We start from the raw sequence: 21,564 nt of genomic DNA on the forward strand, positions 1-21,564 counted from the left end.
ATGCCAAGCAAACATTAGTAACGTCAAATTGACAGCAATATATATGGTTAGAGGGAAGTATAATCGCAATGGGTATTGGGATATTGGGAAAGCTTTCTGCAAGGCATAACTGGGAAGCCCATCCAAGGTCATGTAATCCTGTTACTAACCTGCAAAATGGTGGCTGGCGACCACGAACTCCAAAAGTTGTGGAATTTGCCAAATTTGGACCAAATTCGATCTCTAGTTTTTCCTGTTATGGCTGAACAGTCTATATTACAAGCTGCACCTTTAGGCTAAAGCCCATTTCAGCCACCATCGTTTAGAATCTATATTATGGCGGCTACACCTCGGCCCCACCGTAGGTCTACTTAAATGAACATTTAGCATCTTATGGCGTGTGCCATGATTCTAAGGGTATGTTCACACGCCCTATTTACGGACGTAATTCGGGCGTCTTAACCTCGAATTACAGTATGTCCGAAAATACGGCACCAAAGCGTCGGCAAACATATGTCCATTCATTTGAATTGGCTTTACGATGTTCTGTGCCGACGGTCATTTTTTTTACGTAAAAAAGACGCCCGCGTCAAAGAAGTGCCTGTCACTTCTTGAGACGTAATTGGAGCTGTTTTCCATTGACACCATGGAAAAACAGCTCCAATTACGTCCATAATGGAGGCAGCGAAAAGCGCCTGCACTTGCCATTACGTCTGAAATTGCGGAGCTGTTTTCTCCTGAAAACAGCTCCGTGATTTCAGCCGTAACGGACGTGTACGTGTGAACATACCCTAACTCTGTTTGAAATTGGGTGTATGTAGAAATACAATGAGGGCCCCATAAAAGTCTATCGGTCCTCTATTATGGCTCTGTACAATTTAGACGTTCTCCAGAGTTGTAATACTGCCATGTATATGAGGCCCAGTACTGTAATTCTGCTATTTATTACCTAGACTTAGAAAATTAAGATCTAGTGTTTTACATGATGTTTGTAGGCTAGAACTAACCTCAATATAGTTAGCAGCGTCCAGCTATTCTTTAATAAATAAATAATGGCCATGATGTTGTACTGCTTTCTTTTTTGCCTTATTGCACAGACTAGCCAAGATATGATACACAGACATACGCACATCTCTAGATGTTCAGCTATTCCTCTTGAAATTTCTCCTTCATTTCATCAGCTCACATCCTTTATGTGCTGGTGCAAATGACTTGATCTGAACTTGTGCCTGGACTATAATGAAATGCAGGCAGCAACAAGCCTATAGATTAAGCAATTTAGCTGTGTGATGCTATTTTTATCTCCCAGTGAAATATAGGAAGGCTCTTCTTTTACCCCTATGACATTCCATCAGATGGAGAAAAGAAAATGCAAATATAAAAGAGAACATTTTTTTAACACATGAAGACCCAATGCATATATACGGCATTTTCATGTTTATCAGACTGTGGATGATGAGTTATGTTGATGATCAAGGCTGCAGTGGTTATTACTGTGATACAAGCCATTCGGACCCACAGCCCATTCAGAACAGTACATCATTTCCTGGTTGACGGCTGCGTTGACTCCGGACTTGATATAACACAGTGGACCAACACTGCTGCTCAGTGGTCCAAACTCCTGTTTTCAGATGAAAGTAAATTTTGCATTTCATTTGGAAATCAAGATCCCAGAGTCTGGAGGAAGAGCGGAGAGGCATCAATCCAAGTTGCTTGCGGTCCAGTGTTTAGTTTCCACAGTCAGTGATGGTTTGGGGAGCCATGTCATCTGCTGGTGTTGGTCCACTGTGTTATATCAAGTACAGAGTCAACGCAGCGTCTACCAGGAAATTTTCGAGCACTTCATGATTCCCTCTGGTGACAAGCTTTATGGAGATGCTGATTTCATATTCCAGCAGGACTTGGCACCTGCCCACACTGCCAAAAGTACCAATACCTGGTGTAATAACCAGAGTATCACTGCGCTTGATTGTCCAGCAAACTCGCCTGACCTAAACCTCATAGAGAATCTATGGGGTATTGTCAAGAAGAAGATGAGACACCAGACCCAACAATGCAGACGAGCTGAAGGCCGCCATCAAAGCAACCTGGGTTTCCATAACACCTCAGCTGTGCCACAGGCTAATCGCCTCCATGCCACGCCGCATTGATGCAGTAATTCATGCAATAGGAGCCCCGACCAAGTATTGAGGGCATATAATGTACAAACTTTTCAGTAGGACAACATTAAAAATCATTAAAAATCTGTATTAAAAATCATTTTTTAAATTGGGCTTATATAATATTCTAATTTTCTGAGACACGATATTCTAGGTTTTCATTAACTGTTAGCCATATAATCATCAACATTAAAAGAAAAAAATGCTGGAAATAGATCACTCTGTGTGTAATGAATCTATATAATATAGGATTTTCACTTTTTGAATTGAATTACTGAAATAAATTAACTTTTTGATGATATGCTAATTCATTGAGAAGGACAAGTATACCAATGTGATCACCTCCTTGTATATCAGTTTTATGTTTTCTGTATGAGATGGAGGGGGATTCAGGGGAAATCACTATACAGTACAACTGGATGCAGTAGACAGTACTTGTTATGCAGATGCCTGGGCAGCAAAATTGAATAGAGTATTTTACTGAAATTCACATGAGCATGGCACTGATAAAAAGCATATTAATTATGCATATTGCATCGCTGGGAAAGGAATTACAAGCTTATTTTACTCACAATTTAGAATAAGGGTCAGTTCACACGTTGCCTAAATACTGCGGATTTTCTGCAACAGAATTTGTAGCGGAAAATCCGCAGCAAATACAGTAGCAGCAAAGTGGATGAGATAAATACTGAGCGGAAAAAACACTCAGAAATTGACCTGCGGTGCTGAGTTTTATTCTGCAGCATGTCAATTGTATTTGCGTAAATGCTGCTTATTTGTTGCGTGTTTTCCCCATTGAATTCAATGGGGAGGTAAAACTCGCAACAAATAGCAGTTGTTACATTTGTTGCGGCTCAGATTTAAAAAACAACAACTCATATTTACCCAGAAGTCTGTCCGCCACTGCAGCCAATCACAGGCTGCAGTAGTCTCCTGGGATAAAAATGTCATCCCAGGAGGCTTGCCTGCTAGCAGGCCGGTTAAGGGCTGCAGTTTTCTGCAGCGGACATTCCAGGCAAAAAAACTGCACCACAGTTTGGTGCGGTTTTTCACCGGGAATTCCCAGCGGCGCACAGGGCGGATAAGCTGTGTGCTTTTACGCAGCATATCCGCCCCATGTGATCTCAGCCAAAAAGTGAACAAGTGAAGCTGGGACTCTTCTCCGGTAATTTATAACTTCTTTTGAACAAAATAGTAGAATTAATAGTTCAGGACGCTAAAACCCAACAGTATAACGACATGCTGGTAGTTTAGTGCCCTAAATTCTAGTGACAGCTTTCCTTTAAAGCAGTGCATTGCGATGGAAATCTGCAGTTCAGCATGAACGACTCTACAAGACTGCACCCAACAAAAACCGAAAAAATATAACATGTCAGATACATTTTTCAACAGATTTCTGTCTTCGGTTGGCATTCGCCACACAGAAAATGGTCTAAATCTGCCTTTTCGACCCACCAAAATCTTTACGCATGGCCAGGGATTTTTTGAGATTATGGAAAATACAGAAAAGCACCTACATGTATCTGAATGGTCAACAGATAATGATCCCACCATAGCTCAGAAGTAGCTATTTTTCATTTTCATTATGTTGCCCAGTTGTGTGCAGTGCTGTTTTTGTTGTTTTGTAGGGCTTGCTGTGCGTGGGATTACCATGTAAAGGACTACAGTTCCCATGATTCTTCTCCCCTCTCACATACATAGCCTATATTTACAGCTGCATGTAATTACTCTGCTGTCTACCATGTGAAATAATCCACTCCATATACAGGGGGAGAGTAGGGATCAGTGGAGGTAAGAGGAATGTGATGTGTCATCTTCTGTACTTCAGGAAGGGAGAGAGGGAAGATAACCATGTTTTCAGTGTATGAAACATCACACAAGCAAGAGATGTACACCAATAGAATGGTCATGGTACAGCATGTGAGACTGGCTTACAGAGACATTTCAGCTACAGACAGTACATTAGTAAGTGACTAATCTTTCTGCAGATAAATAATTTGCACATAACTTTTAAAGACCGGAAAAACCCTTTAATTCAGACCCCAGACTCAGACCACCAAAATTGATTAAAACCACTAATTCAGATCCTCCAAAATCAGTTCAAATATAAGATTCAAAACGCCAAAATTAATTTAGACTTCAGACAGACACCCAAAATAAATTCAGGCTCCCGACTCAGAACCCCAAAATTGATACAGAACCCAGACTCAGACCACCAAAATGAATTCAGACCCCAGTCTTAGACACCCAAAATTAATTTAGACATCAGATTCATATATGAAATTAAGCTCCAGCAGCACTGAACAGACAGTCATCCTTATGCCCAGCCGGGAAAAGAGAGAGAGGGACTCAGGTAGCGATGCTCCTCCCTCCCCTCTCTGGAAAATGCTGATAGGTGGAGTAGCAGTCAGCAGGGGCTACTTCACCTATCAGCTGTCAGAAGGGCATTGAGGAAGTGCCACTAAGGCACAGCTCAGGCGCTGACATAATCCATCCTCCCCTGCTGCTGCCAGTACTTAGCATTAGCAAGCTGGCACTGGCAGATGGTAGTGGCGCTGATCACTCATCCCCCCACTCCCCACAGCCAGGCAGACAGAGAGGAGAGAGACAAGCAAGCGTTGATAGGTGGAGCAGCTTAAAGCAGGGGCTGCCTATCCTATCAACACTAACCAGTCAGGGAGCCACAGCGCCAGTCATTCGCTTCAACACCTCCTCTCCTCCCCAAAAAAGTGATCAGATCTCAAGGGAGGTGGTGAAGGTAAAAAAAAAATGTAACAAAAAAATAAACAGTTATTTCTTGGGAGCAGTGGCGGATTAAGTAGACCATAGGCCCTGGGCTGTTCCACAAACTTGGGCCCCCCTTCCCCACCGCCGCTCTGCCACGTCTATAGTGAACACCACCTTTTTGTGCGAGCATTGACAAATGGGAGTTACGATTCCTCTTGTCAAAGGGCTGTGTCCCTACATACTGACAGTCTCCAACCATCGCTGACAGTATTACACTGTGTAGGGACACATCCTCCTGACAATGGGAATGGTAACACGCATTTGTCTATTAGTCCTGGGTACATAAGCCTTTATGTGGAATACAAGGATTTCCTACAACAGACATGTCCGGAGAGGGGACAGATACTCTATAGATCCAGTGACTCACAGGTGATGTCTTCTCTGATGGGAGTCATTCCCTTTTCTTCTCCATCTGACACAGACCGGTATGAGACATCTTTGCTCTTCGCTTGCCATTTCCAGCCTCTATAGAAACACGAAAATTCCTTCAGCCATTTCCAGCCTCTATAGAAACACCAAGGGCCAGGACCATACATTAAAGGGGTTGTCTGGGCACAGACCAGTTTTTCATACTGATGACCTATCGATGTGCCCGGACAACCTCTTTTACTCTGACTAATTATTTAGAATGCATACAGACCCTAGACCTTCTAAACTATTGCCGTCCCCAGACCAGACCCCCCTAAGCAAATACAGACCCCAGAACAAGCACCCTAAATACAGACCTTGGACCAGACCCATAAATACAGACCCCAGACCTTACCCCCTAAACTAACACAGACCCCAGACCAGGCCCACAAAATACAGACCCCATAAACTAATACAGACCCCAGACCAGACCCCGAAATACAGACCCCATATACTAATACAGATCCCAGACCAGACCCCGAAATACAGACCCCATAAACTAATACAGACCCCAGACCAGACCCCCTAAATACAGACCCCAGACCACCTCCACCTGCACCACACCTGATTCTAAGCACTACTGCTGCCCATACATTACAGATTTTGGTTAGTTGAAAATGGCGATTTAGACCATTTTCTGCGTGACAGACACTGACCGAAAACACATACAGTGTCTCTGGAAAAGTTGATTTGATATTTTGTATTTTATTGGTCATTGTCGGGTGCAGTCTTGTAAAGTCTCGCATTGCAATGCACTGCTTTAAAAAGCTGTTACTATAATTTAGGACACTAAACCACCAACATGTGGATATACTGGGGTCTATCAGCCTAAACATGCCCTTCTTAAAACTGTCCATTTTAAAATTTTGTCTAAGAAAATGTTAGTATACAGCTCATCTCAGGACTCTTCGCCGGTAATTTATTTTCAACGCGCGCTGTATTATATGTTCTTTTTAGACAAAATGCTAAAATGAACAGTTTTGAGAGGGACATGTTTAGGACAATAGACCCCAATAGTATAACCACATACTTGTGGTTTAGTGCCCTAAATTCTAATGACAGCTTATTTTTAAAGCAATGCAAGACTTTACAAGACCGCATCCGACAACGACCCAAAAAATCGTGAATCAATTTTTCCACAGATATGTGTATTTGGTCACCAGGGGTGTAACAAGTTACAGCCAGATCATGCAGGACCCCTAACTGGCGTTCCCTGATCGTAAATTTAAAAAAAATAATAATAATTTACTTACAGTCTTCTCTAGTCTGCAGATCCCCATCAGACCCCGACAAAGATTTTTGCGGCGTGACATATAAGGTCATGACGCCAGGCAGCATCAGGACCTTGTATATGAGGCAGCACACAATGACGACCTTTGCTGGGGCCTGTTGTGGGAGTCGGAGGGTGTCTGGTGTGAGACCCCTGCAGCCCGCTACCTTTCCGGGCTAGGTCGCACCCTCTGCAACCGTGGTTACGCCACTGCTTTGTGGGGCCCATATGACCAAAGGGGATTAGCACACATTGTGAATCTCCACAGGCATTAATAGGGTTCGATCACATGCAATGAATTAGTGCAGATTTTCAAAATTAATTCTGGATCTGCACAAAACGTACACTAAATGCTGCTGAATAAAATTTTTCTAACCCCACTGACGTGAAGTTCAAATATGTACAGATTACATCTGCAGCATGTCCTGTCTTTTGTGAGTTTCTGGCTGCATATGTCACTCTGCTTATTCTAATGGGTGGAAAAAATTGCACATAAATCTATATCTTGATACATACGGCTTTGCAGGGTTTTATAGCTTGTGCTGTGATTTTTTTTCTGCAGATTGTGAACCCACCCTTATAAAGCAAGAGTTAGGGAATTGGCTTAATGTTCAAACATCTTTCTCCCCTATAAGGGTTAAGGACACAGCAGTTGAGCACAATCTATTCTGACCCAGCATAAGGGGGGCAATTGATGTGAGCCAACACCGAGAGGACCCACCCCAGTTACAAACAAGTCAATGTACAAAGAGGTGCGATTATGAGTATACTCCTTGTAGGCTGTATTGTATTTTCAGTCTCTTCTTTCTCAATAATTCTCTATTTGAAATTCTTTGTGATTTCACATTGGTGATACAGACAAGGAAACCGAAAACAAACACAAAACAAAACATTAGTATGGCTTGGTTCAATCAATTCTAAATCTATTGAAGAATACAGCTAAGCTCTATGAATCCCATTTAAAAAAAAAGATTATACAATATTGCAATAATATAGTGGGTACTCATATTTACTCTGTGGGAATAGAAAGTGACTAAATCTCTCAAATAAATCAATTTTCTTTTTAAGATATGAAACTTCTATCATATTAATTTAAACCTGTACACCTGTCAGAAGCTCTAAAAAGGTTCTATGGGATAATTTTGTAAATTCTACCATTTGCTAGATAAATACTTGAGAATAATCATAGTACAATTATGTCTGTCTTTGCGTTAAAGAAAGACTAAAATGCTTTGACAATAGTAATACCTTCCTTATATCCCAAGGTAAAGATGTTCAAAAGAGAAACATTTCATTATATTTTTCCCTTTGTATACGAATCCAACAGATTTAGTATTTCTGCTAGACCAAACGTATAGACAAATATTATAACAAGCAAAAGAATTGCCAGTATTTCATTAGTTTGGTATTCTGTCAGGCTATTACAATAATGCACATGGCTCATAGCCAACATACGGCTCCATACGAGTTCCAAGATGTACAGAGCCGTAGTTCGACTCCCACAGAAGTCTATGGGGCAATACTGTACCTTTGTATGCCCTCAATATCATATGAAGTCATATAGAGGGGGTTTTCTTCTCCTGTGTGCATGAGGCCTTAAGCAGAGAAGAAGGCAGTGGTTTCTCAGATGCTTAGTATTATTTTTTAAACTTCACTTCCAGAAAAACAATAGGAAAGTGTTTGCAAGGAAATACAGAATATTGCACTATTATCTTCATACAGTACCATGCAAAAGTTGAGCAGCCATTGTTCAATTAGTTTATTGACTTTGACTGAAGTAAAAGATAAGCTTACATAGCAAGTACAGGACACACACACATACATATCTAAAACATTTAGCCATAACATTAAAACGATCTAACTAATATTGTGTAGGTACCTCTTCATATCACCAAGCACAACATTGCCCAGAGCAACACACTGCCTCTGCCGGTTTGCCTCCTTCTTATAGTGCATCCTGGTAAAATTTCTTCCCCAGGTAAGCGAAGCACATGTACTCGCAGTGGCGGATCCCCATAGGTCCATTATGGGCGGCCGCTCCTGGGCCTCCGCATCGCAGTTTTGTCACTTTTTGCCACGAGTCGCGACAAAAAAACGTGAACCATCGGTTCCCTTCCCCGCCATTCGGCCTTTTTTTGTGATGCAGGCAGTACTCTGCTCGATGCGGTCTGGTCAGAAAATGACCAGGCCTGCACCGTCGGAGAAGAGGCTGGCGCTAGAACGGGGACAGGTAACTGTGTCACTAACTACAGTGGGGGTGGTGCATTCTACAAAGGGGCTGTGTGCTGTATCTACAAGGGAGCTATGTGGTGCATTTACCGGAGGCTGTGTGGTGCTATCTACAAGAGGGGGGTGGTGCTAGTTACAGGGGTTAGCGCTATCTACAGGGGGTGTGTGGCACTATCTACAGGGGCCTGTGTGGTGCTATCTATAGGGGGTGTGGCACTATTTACAGAGTGGCTGTGTGGCGCTACCTATAGGGGGCTGGCACTATTTACAGGGGGGGCTGTATGGCACTATCTGCATGGGTCTGTGTGCCACTATCTATAGGGGGCTGCGTGTGCTATCTACAGGGCTGTGTGTGATGCTATCTACAGGGGGCTGTGTGTGAGGCACTATCTATGGGGGGGTGGCATTTTCTACAGGGGGATGTATGTGCCGCTATCTACAGGCGAGGTGTGTGTGATACTATCTACAGGGGTTGTGTTTGGGGCTACCTACATCGGGGTGGCGCTATTTACAGGGGGCTGTGTGTGGTGCTATATACAGGGAGCACTGTGCATGTGAGGCTTTACTTTACAGTGTTTGACACAATCATATTCAGGGGCACAGCGTTTGGTATTATTTTATTCAGGGGCGCAGTGTATGGTTATTATTAGATTTAGGAGCACCATGAGAATTTTAGCTTTGTTTATAGGTGTGGAAATGTTGGAAGAGTCAGGAGCCGAATACATCTGAGTGGCACATTCTGCAGAAATAGGTCATGGCCAGGAGAAGTCGTCATGAGATCTGGACCGGATGGAGAAGAAGAGAGGCAAAGAAAACTACTAGAATCTTAGAAAAAGTCACCTGTGAGTCACTGGATTTATAGAGAATCTGTCACCTCTCCTTACATTTTTATTATAGGAAATCCTTGTACTCCACATAATGTCTTTGTGCAGTCCAAGACTGATAGACAAATGGGTGTTACCATTCCCCTTGTCAGGAGGATGTGTCCCTGCACATTGTGATACTGTCAGCGATGGTTGGAGACTGTCAGTATGTAGGGACACAGCCCTTTGACATGGGGATTCGTAACACCCATTTGTTAATGCTTGCACAAAAAGTTAGTGTTAACAATAGTTATGGTGTGGCAGGGTGGCGGTGGAGAAGGGGGCCCCAAGTTTGGGTAACAGCCCAGGGCCTATGGTCTACCTAATCCACCACTGCGCACCTGGCTGTCCACATGATGTTCAAAAAATGTTGATACATCAGACCAGGCCACCTTTGTCTATCGCTTCATGGTGCCGTTCTGATGCTCCTGTGCCCATTGAAGGTGCTTTTGACTGTGGGCAGTGGTCAGCATAGGCACTCTGACTGGTCTGTGGCAACGCAATTCAAAATGCAGCAGGCTGTAATGCACTGTGTGCCAGAATTAACTTTTTAAACAATTTGTGCTACAGTAGCTATTTTGTAGGATCGATTTAGACAGGCCAACCTTTGCTCCCTACGTGTATTAATGAACTTTTGGTGCCAATGATCATTTTGCCAGTTTACCAGTTGTCCTCCACTTTTGGTAGGTGCTAACCATTGCAAACCGGGAACATCCCATAACACCTGCCGCTTTGGAGATGCTCTGACCAAGTCATCTAGCCATCACAATTTGGCCCTTGTCAAAGTCGCTTAGATCTTACATCTACCCATTTTTCCTGCTCCCAACACATCAACTTAAAAAACTGACTGTTTGCTTGCTGCCTAAAGACAATTTCCCCTGCCAAGAGGTGGGACATATTAAGACAATTAATATTATTCACCTCAGCTGTCAGTGGTTTTAATGTTATGGCTGAACGGTGCAGTCTCAATTCAAGGGACTGAAACCATCAGCCAGGAGTGTGCAAACAGCAAGAGTAATCAAGTAAAAGCCCAGGTTCGGTACACAGATAAATGGTAATAGGTAATTAATTGAGGCAGAGCCGTGGTCAGGAAACAGTCCAAGTTTGGTACACAGATGAATGACAATAGGTAGTTACGTGAAGCAGGTAGAAATTAGACCACAAACAGAAGCTCAATAGTCTGGCAAGGAGGAAGTGCAAGGTCCAGGCTTATATAGGGGCCACAATGGTGACACTAATCAAGGGAAGGAATCCAGAGAGGCAGGAGTAAAAAAAAAAGCCGGACATTAAACCAAGCCCTGGAGCTGTCCATAGCACCAGTGGCTAAATGAGTAGAGCTAGTGCCTGGGACACAGGAGTCTCCGGGTTTGAATCCAGACAGTGGTTCTTTTCTCAAGGATAGACTTGTCAGTTTCCCTCAGTGAAGGTTTTTGTTTTTTGTTTTTTATCCTCTCTTGGCTAATTTTCTTAAAAAAAATAAATAAAAGGGGAGAACAGATCTTTGTGACACTAGTATGAAATTAGACTAAAACATGACATATTTCCTTAAATATTAATCCACATGTATTACTTAATTCACAGATGGGAATAATAATTGATTATATTTTTTTTAAGGGTAATCTCATGATTTATTAGGCCACCTAACTCCCAACAATACTTTTTTTTCACGGGATGAAAGAGGCTTGCATAAAAAAGGTGTTTCAAATAAGTTTTTGGGTGTGCAGCTCTGTTTTAACAATGAGGATGTTAATGCTAAGCAACTTTGGGGTTGTTTCCAGGTGGAACGAGGCATGACTTAAAATGCTCCGCTCACTATCCTAAATGCCATTAAGAAATGGGAGTTAATGTAAAGTTTTAAAGTCAAGATAAGATCTAGATTTTCTAGTAAAAATGCTGAGAGAAATGGCTATAGACTAGTCAGATATTTTGAACTGTAACCTGTGTTGGGCAGAACAGACTTTACACATTCATGTCTAACACTCTTAGCCATGCCAGGATACATCTTCATCTTTCTTCTTAGTCCGTCCTATAATTGGCGATGTATAATACGCAGTGATTGGATCACAGCACCCTGTCTGTAATATCGGGTAATGGTGAATCCTGACAGGTCTCCCCTGCTGCTTTTACATGGCTGGGTTTCTTTCTAAGAAAAAGGGTACTGTGGGACATAATTAGAATCAATGAGAGTCATAAATCTTCGATGACACAGAATTCTCTCCTTGCTGTAATCAGGTCATTAACGCCCACACCGTACAAGCCAGTGTAATAATTCCAATGGGGTCTGTACACCTCTTGGAAATACAAACGTATCAAGCGTAAAACAAAATGTATGATAAGTGCATGTATGTTGGTAAACCCTAGACTATTGTAGACAGGAGGATGCACGCAATGTTAATTAATGGTAATGAGTAACACTACTTAACTATTTACCAATCCATGACCTCCGCTTCTTTTATAACGGGTGCTTGTAATTATTGCATTGATTCCCTTTGCTGAGGTCTTCATCAAACAGGGCTGCTCAGAAATTAACTCTCAAGAGATAGTGGGTGCACCAGATTTAGAGCACCCAGAACATGATCACGTGTAAATAGACAATTTATCAAAATCCACATGCAAAAATGAATGCCCTAGATTTATTCTGCACAAATATTCAGCTGAAGTGACTTTCTTAATTGATCTTTTTTCTGTGTTGCCCAATTAACAGGAAAATCAAACTAGGACTTGAGCTCTGAGTCACTGCAGCAGTGTTTAGGAGACATGGCTTACCCTCTACTATCTTCAAAGCATAGTTATCTTCAAAGGATTTTATTTCCCGCTTTCACTTATAGTTCTCTGAAAAAAAAATGCTGAAATAATTTGATTTTACGTTTCTAAACCTGTACGCCAGGCTCGACATGCTGTGCAATGTGCTGCCAGCCCATGCACTAGAGTTAATTTGTTGTCTCACTCCCACACTACAGTGCACCTGATCTATTTGTATGCAACTGAGATACTGTTTGATTTAGTTATCGCAATGGTTTGCCCCCTTAGGATGTGTTATACTAATTGATCTCAAAAATAGCTTCTCACCCCATCTATATGAAGATTCAGCACTTCCACCCCATAGCAGGTGGCAACCTGGGTAGTTGGTTTAATTCTTTAATCTACATGGACATTGGTAATGCATGACTTATCCAATCACATCTCATTGTAGGCAAACCCAACTACCAGACAACAAAATAACAAATAACACGCTATTGAAATAAACCAAAAATTTACTTTCCCCACTAGACACTCTTTAAAGGCTTATTAAAAATAAATAATGCAAACTTTCTGGGGAACTAGAGCAGCGCTCATGAGTGTTAGATGCTTTGGAAACTTCTAGTGCACCCGCTGCATATTCACAGACTTTAATATTAGGAATTAAGTGCAGAAATGCTCATTTTAGATATATTCCAAGTATAAGAGCAAATCTTTCATTTGATTTCTTATAAAATTACAGAAATGTTCTAGATCTCGACTAATAATTCCCAATCCTATAACCATGGGGGAACCCCTGAAAATGGTTCCACTCCCCGGGGAACCCTGCTCTCATTTCTGCCGCAAAGACGTGGGTAAAGTATTCTATAGTTCTTGTCCAGAGCTATAATTTGCCTGCGATATGGAGACCGCCTGAAATCAGTTTGCCTTCTCTAGGGAACTCCGGACCAGGCCTCCAGGAAATGCTGGTTGGGAAAGATTGTTGTAAACTATGTAGCAAATTTACTATGAATGTTGTTTTATATGCCAGTCTTAGCTATCTGCTTCGATAGAGCAAGATGCAACAAATTTATAAAGAGGTGCACACCTCTTAATAAATCTTTCGCATCTTCTCGTTGGTGTTGTGGCGCAACATTATATGACAGTACACCATATAGGAGGCGTACACACTATGAGAGGAGGTGCCAACAGAAGGTGCCGAACAGGGCACCATCCAATCTTAGGCTGGCCCTGATCTTTGTAGGGAGGCAACCCTTTGATTTGTTGCCTACACAGCTAATCTTCTAAGAAAACGAGAGCAACAAAAGGCTAATATACAGTTTTGGTTCGTACAGGGCAACTCTTTAGTTTCTTTTCCCAAAACCTCCACCTCTATATATAAAAATATCCATATGTTATTTTGCATATTTATTTGTGTGTCATAATGAAGTAATACAATGTCTAGCATATTTCTTGAATAGATGTGATCAATGTGAATACATACAGTAATTCTGCATCTAGGACATTTAGTTCCATCATACACCACACTTCAATAATTCCCATGACCAGGTTTTTTTAGTCATCAACTTTTACCAAGATTTACCTCACCAAACCTCAATCATACAAATATGAAAAACATGTTATGATGCCTATAGTCTGATACCTGGTGCACTGGAAGCTGATGGGACTCAGGATTTATAGGCTTCCATCTTCTCCCCTTCCTACTGTCTCTCCGTACCTCCAGAGTCTTTGAACCCAGATCATCCTCTCCTGAAATAAATATATTTATTAATTCTTATAATATTTATAAGAATATATTTATTAAACACAAACAGCCCCTCAAAGGATCTAAGAGGCATTCTTGTTGAAAGGAGTTTAGCCCCATCTTCCAAAATATTTGCCTCCATTTCATGCTAGCACCCATTGTGTATCCCATGTATTTAAGAAGAGTTGAAACCAAATTTTTTTTATAAATGCGAGCGATGATTAGCATTAGTGCAGCAAATAATTTTATGTGTTGTTGTGAGGATTGTTTTGTTAAAAAAAGACATAATGATGCAAGAAATAGAACTACTATTTCTAGAAGCAGCTCCACAGCTTGTTCAGTTTTATACTCTGAATCCCAGCTGTCCAAACAAGTGGAATGTATTGTCATGATGACCCCACCATCATGAACAGCCTTCATCTACTGTACTAACCTGTGCTCATTAGCTTCTTCTTCATCCATCCAACTTGATCAAGTCCAGAAGGGGTGCTCTGAGACAGAGGTAGTGACATGCATCTATCCAGCGGGAACTTGAAAGAAGGGGGCACTGTAAGTGGAGTGGGGGGTAGTCTCAAAGGCTGGAGAGAAGAATCAGAATGTCATTTACAAACATTAAACTAATGTCCTAAACTATCTGCAACCTTCCACTACATTTGTGGTTAGATAGAAGATCCAGATTCTGGATGTAAGACTGTGCATCATTGTTCGCTACATGTTCATCTGGTGAAATTCTTGTAGAAGACACCACACCTATGTTTCCTTATCCAAGTATTTCTTCTTGATGAGACTAATGTTTACAACATTTTGTGAAAAGATATTTATTTTGGCACAATTCCCAACAAGGAAATCCATAAAGAAACGTATTATTGTGTTATGTAAAATGAAGCACCGTGGACCTCTAAAGCCATTCTGCTAGGAAAAATACATTACTATTTTCATTGCGTGTCATGGTTTGTTTACGATGCTTATCCTACTTACCATTCTATAACAAAAGCATTATGGGGGGGGGGGGGGGTTGTCAACCTTTCTACACCAAGGACAAACGGGCCCAAAAGTCTCCTATTTGCATTGAAAATTGCAAGTTTTGGGCATTTTACGACGTCCTCGCCATTTGTTGAAAAAAGGTGTGGCTTTCCAAAAGGGGTGTGGTCACAGAGAACCAACATATTCATTATAATTTACTTGGCAGAAATCTATGCCAGCCCCTAGCTGGCATAGATTTCACTCTGTGTGATGTAGCAAGGTAGAGGTCTGTGCTGGGCTCTGTACCTTGCCCCCTGATCGGACTACTCCCCCTTCCCCATCCCCATCAGACAATTTAAAAAAAAAGTATGCTCACCTCTCCTCTTTGCTCCTCCCCCCCCGATCCCCTCAGGTTCCCTTAGCAGGCTACTGCTCCTTACACTGACGCCAGGCAGTATAAGGACTTGTATGGGACGCAGCACTGATGATGTTGAGCGCTGTGTTGCATATAAGGCCCCAGGATGCTGAGGGAGCCATAGAGGGGAGAAGCGAAGAGGAGCGTTAAGGTGAGTATACAGATTTTTTTATTTTATGTCTGATTTGGGGGTGTGGACGGTGCATAGTTTTTCCGCAATTGTGGCGCATGACCAGCTGAAAGATGCGACACATTTATTAGTGGGCATTCACCTCTTAATAAATGTGTTGCATATTACGCCAACAAATTATTTATTAAGACTAGCGTATGAATCGCCAGTCTTAATAAATCTCCCCCTAAGTTTCATCTAAAAAAAAGGCAAGAACATCTCAACACTGTACCTACAACCAGCTTAATAGATTAATGGGGTTTCTGCTTTTAGTATTTTTGGAGTTCCCATTCAGAAGCGTCAAATGGTCATATTACTGGTGGCTTGGGAGCTGGAACAACCATGGATGTTCTTGAAGAGGATTTCTACTCAAAAGGTAAAAATCATGTGCGTAGATCAGTAGTTAGAGTAGAAACCAAAGTTTGGTAATCATGGTATTTTTGTCTTAACAGCAGGATGTGCAGCCATATTGGTTGAGATGTGAATTTGCTTCTTAAAAACTGATGAGAAACTGTCACATTGCTAGGCTGCGTTGCCAATTGTGTTTTTCTGTTCCATCATAGGAGCATTAAAACTTAATTCAAGCTATGACAAATTCACCACACAACGGACATCAAAGGGGCGATGGGGTCTGTTAGTAATCGCTGTGCTGTCCATCGTTTTAATGGGAAGAATAGCGCTGCATGCTGCACTACTCTACCCATCAAATAAGACGTAATCAGTGGTGGAGTCACCTGACGGAGCCCCCAATGCAGATGAAAACAAAGTCATACCGATACAACATGCTGGCATAGTGAAGCTAATTTAAAAGTAACATGGCAGTTGTCACTTTGGCAAAAATGGCCACCTTTTCTAACGTCTGATTTATTAACACATGGCAATTTTACATTTTAGATGGAAATTCTTGCTAATGAATGTGCTCCACCAGTAATTTCATGTACACGAAAGTATTATGAGTGAGAATACTTGTGGATTACAGTTACTTCAAATTATTTCATTGTAAGTTTACACACACATCCATGCTCATTTCTCTATACAGCTGGTCCACATTCATTCAGGACATTGGTGGGGCTCTAGGCTCCCAGACTTTTCCCAAGACCTTCTGACCTGTCTGAACATCGATTCAGAAGATATTTATTTATTTCATTAATATTAAGTTGAAACATAACAAGCTGATTGAAGAGTTAATAAAATATAAAACATGAGATACTGAAGAAAGATAGAAATATGAAGCTCTCACCGGGAGAAAATTTTCATCTTTGGTTAAAAGACCAGAGGTCGTGACTTTGCCGGACCCATCACTCTTCTGGTCAGTATCTGAATCACTTGCAAGACTGTTGTCATTATCTAATACATCATTGGCATCGGTGTCATGTTTGGCTAGTATGGATCTCTCCTCCTCTTCCTCATATGTTGTTTGCAAGTTATCATTGATCTGCACCTGATCAGTCAACTCAGAGCCTCCAAATTCATTCATAGTCAATTCCTCCTCTCTGGAGATATCAAGAATTCCATTATGCCACTGTCCCTGGACAAGAAAAAAATCATAAATGACAGATAATACCTAAGCATCATGAGAACATGAAAGATGTATCACAGACTGTCACTATTTTTAAAAATGCAAAGGTACATCTGAAAAGGGGCAGAATAACTAGAAAAAGATGAAATATCACCTGAGGGAATAATCCTACGATAACAAATGACCAAGGAGAGGTCTCCGTGCTAGTGCAGAAAACAATGTGCCATGAAGAAACATATGTTGATGTCTTAACTAGAATGAACAATCTTCTTGACATTTCACATGGAGCCTTCTATAAGCATGCTATACAGATTTACGCTTGACATCCCAGACCTGTCTCACAAGTTTATGGAATCCTCCAGCATATTACACCGTAACTTACTAAGGTTAAAACAAGACATATGTCCATCTAGTTTAACCTATTATCCTGCAGTGTTGGGGAAGTCAAAAGAATCCTTATGTAGAAGAAGCATATTTTCCTCTTTTTTTTTCTCAAGAATTCCTGATTAAGAATAAATCTCAAGATCAATTACTCATCTCTGGTGATCTAATACACAATCCGTAGTACAGAAAGACATCCAGGTCCCTTTTTAAATTAATTTAATGAATCAACCATCACAACATCCTCTGGCAAAGAGTTGCATTGTTACACTACCCTTAGGCCTCATGCACACGACCGTAGCCGTGTGCACGGCCGTGATTTTCGGGTCGGCCGGCTGCGGACTGTCAGCGGACTGTCAGCCGCAGGCCGCCCGCACATGCACATGGCCGCGGCCATTGTTTTCAATGAGCCCGGACCGCAGAACCGGGCCGTAATAAGACATGCCCGTTCTTTCTGCGGTCCGGGCTCCCGGGCCGTGCACGGACCGCAAAAACTACGGTCGTGTGCACGGCCCCATAGAAAAGAATGGGGCCGCAATTCTCCCGTGGATTTTCGGGGGAATTGCGGCCGCAAAAACACGGTTGTGTGCATGAGGCCTTAGGGTATGTTCATACAGAGTGTTTTTGCAGGCAGAAAAATCTGCCTCAAAATTCCTCCAGGAATTTTGAGGCAGATTTTGACCTACCCGCACTTTCTTGCAGCGGTTTATGCAGCGTTTCTTGCTTTCTCTGCCTCCAATTGATTTCAAAGGGAGGTCAGCGACGGAACCGCGGAAAGAAGTTGTATACTGAGTATACCAAAGTATTATATAAGCGATTTAAAGATTGCATTGTGAAACACCCTAGTGAAAATAATTTAAAGCATACCTAAATTTCAGGTGATTTTCAGAATAAATTGAACCAACAATATCTAAGCTTCCAAAAATATCTTTGATATAAATTCTGTTTATTAATACTGTATATACAATGAGACAATACTAGGTTTCCCCTAAAGACAGACAAGATAAAAACATGAAATCACCCTAGTGTGATATCCATCCATCAGCCCTTGCTAGTAAATAATCAATAAATGTATGGTTTTAATCAGAATGTATAGGTAATTCCTAAACTAGGCTCTATATGTAGAATGGAGTCCTAGAACATCTCACAAAGTATCACATAGATAAAGGACTTGTAATAGACATGGTTAAGTGATGGGACAAGTCACCTAATGGAGCACCTCGACGCGCGTTTTGAAACCGTCTTCAGGATTGTCAAAGCTAATACACACAGAGTTTAAATACTAAAATCTAACCATGTCTATTACAGGTACTTTTTTATGTGATACTTTGTGAACTGTTCTAGATATAGAGCCTAATTTATGGTTTGGTATTACCTATATATTCTGATTAAAACTGCATGTATTTATTGATTATTTACTAGCATGGTCTAATGGGTGGATATCACCCCAGCAAGATTTTATGTTTTTATCTTGTTTGTTCTTGGGGGTAACCGAGTATTGTCTCATTGTATTTATTAATAAAGAGAAATGTTTTGATGCGAAAGACCTATTCTTTGGTGTCCATTTTTGAAAGCTCGGATGTTGTTCGTTCGATATGTTCAAATTTGTACCCTGATGCTTAATATAATAGTGTTGTACAGAAGATACATGGGTTAATAGACTCTTCAGAATAAGCTGTCATGTGTGTGTGCACATGAAGAATAACACTCTTTCTGGCCATTATATGACTTGTACATGCCACTGTTTTTGTCGTTTTTCCCTCTGCAGGCTCTTTCTCTAATTCTCAGTTTTCTCTGAGCTAGTCTGAGAAGCCTAATTGCTATAATGCCCACCATACACTACATACAGAAAAGAGGAGAATCCTGCCCCCCTATCTCTATCACACTCATATATATATATATATATATATATATATATACATATATATATATATATATATATATATATATATATATATGTATATAAACGGCAAAAACAGAGAACAAGTAACAGCACCAGGACTTCAAAGATGGGTAGATGTTGGTTCATTGGTCCTTCAGGTGTGAACCGAAACGTTGCTCATTCTGTTCACTTTGTGGTGAATAAACCAACATCTCTCCATCCTTGAAGTCCTGGTGCTGTTACTTGTTCTCTGTTTTTGCCGTTTATATATATATATATATATATATATATATATATATATATATATAGAGTGTGATAGTGGTTGTTTTTGTTCTATACCAAGGAGTTGATTCATCCTTTCACTGGTAACGTGCACATGGCCTGATATTCAGCTTGCTTTGAGTGCTGTGTTTCTTCTTTGTATATATATATATATATATATATATATGTGTGTGTGTATATATATATATATATATATATATATATATATGCTGCAGCAGCATGGAGGAGATTATACAGCAGTATTGAGCAGTGCAGCTCAGAATCCAGCACTGGGGTAACATATAAATCTTGCTAGCAGCCTGTGTCTCTTCTCTTCTCCTGCTCCCCTCCCCTCTCCATAGACTTCTCTGGGCAGCGTGTCTGTGTCTCTTTCTCTTCCTGCGCCCTTCTTCTGCTCCCCCCTCCCCTCTCCATAGACTTCTATGGGTAGGCTGTGAAAAGACACCCCCACCTCCTGCAATCTGTCTCATCTGCTCTTTAACACGAGAGATGAATTTTGCTTGACTACAGTGGGTAACACAGCAGATTACAGAAAGGGAGGAACCTAGTGGCAGAATTTGCATAGATAAAACAATTTGCATGAATATTAAAAACTTTAAAAACATTGATATACTGTATATCAGGTTCACTATTAGATTAGCATAAGCTATTTGAAAAGTAAGTGTGCAATTAAATAAAGTTTAATAAAGTGGTTTTATTTGGCAAAAGTGTTATTTAAACTGCATTGGCAATGACGTTAAAAAAACAAAACTCAAATACAGCAATGGTGACATTATTTTTTCTTTCATTCCATCCACAAAAAAAATTAAAGTTAATCAATAGTCTATATGTTCCCGAAAATAGTTATATTAAATAATATGACTAATCCCGGAAAAAAAAACCTGCCCACATGCGGTTACATTGATGGTAAGATAAAAAAAAAAGTTATCGTTCTTGGAATGCGGCGACATAAAAACTATTTTTTTCCCATGAAATATGCTATTATTGTGAAAAAGTAGTAAAACGTAATAAAAATGAAACATATTTAGTATAGCCATAATCATGCTGACCCATAGAATAAGGAAAACATACTACTGTATTTCTGCCATACCATGAATGGGTTAAGTTTAAACAAAAAAAAAAACAATGGTTATTTGCAGTTTTTTCCATTCCTGCCCGAAACACAACTCAACATTTATTGCCCATATTCTGCAAATATCCGACATGTGACTCTAGTGTGCTACTGGTCTGAAACACAGGCCTTAGAACAGGGCCGGCCCCAGGTTTATATGGGCCCTTGGGTGACACAGACTTAGTAGGCCCCTTTGCGAGGGAACTCACGGCGGCAGTAAAATGGCAGAAAACATCACTTTATGCCCCAATATAGATGTTAGGCCCTGTTTATGCCCCCATATAGAAGTTAGGCCCCCAGTTTGTACCCCCATAAATTTAGTGGCCTCTGTAGATGACATTACTGTCCATATATGGATAGTGATGTCCGGAGCAGAGATGAAGTCCGGGGCAGAGCGCTAGTAAAGGCTCTGCTCCAGTACTCCGGCTGTGGGGGGAAGCCCCTGACATCACTGTCCATATACGGCTAGTGATATCAGGGGCAACCCCAGAGCCAAAGTCCCGGGCAGAGCGCTACTAGCACTCTGCTTGGGACACTGCTCTGCTCCTCACAACACTGTCCATATATAGACAGTGATGTCAGGGGCTTCCCCAGAGACGGAGTCCCAGAACAGAGCCGCTTCTAGCGCTCTGACGGTCAGGGGCTTACCCAGAGATGGAGTGCC

General features: G+C 41.2%; 1 protein-coding gene across 1 annotated transcript in view; it reads right to left on the minus strand.

The window, feature by feature from the left end:
- Positions 1-21,564, minus strand: part of ARHGEF9 (Cdc42 guanine nucleotide exchange factor 9) — a 320,144-nt gene that overhangs the window by 267,136 nt on the left and 31,444 nt on the right. Inside the window, exons 2-4 of the mRNA XM_075835737.1 lie at positions 16,966-17,253; positions 14,612-14,756; positions 14,077-14,183 (exon numbers count right to left, since the gene is read on the minus strand). Coding sequence (XP_075691852.1) covers positions 14,077-14,183; positions 14,612-14,756; positions 16,966-17,202 — 489 coding nt within the window. The 5' untranslated portion in view covers positions 17,203-17,253. The remainder of the gene's footprint in view (positions 1-14,076; positions 14,184-14,611; positions 14,757-16,965; positions 17,254-21,564) is intronic.

The sequence above is a fragment of the Rhinoderma darwinii genome, chromosome 8 (genome assembly GCF_050947455.1).
Source record: "Rhinoderma darwinii isolate aRhiDar2 chromosome 8, aRhiDar2.hap1, whole genome shotgun sequence".
NCBI classification, from domain to species: domain Eukaryota; kingdom Metazoa; phylum Chordata; class Amphibia; order Anura; family Rhinodermatidae; genus Rhinoderma; species Rhinoderma darwinii.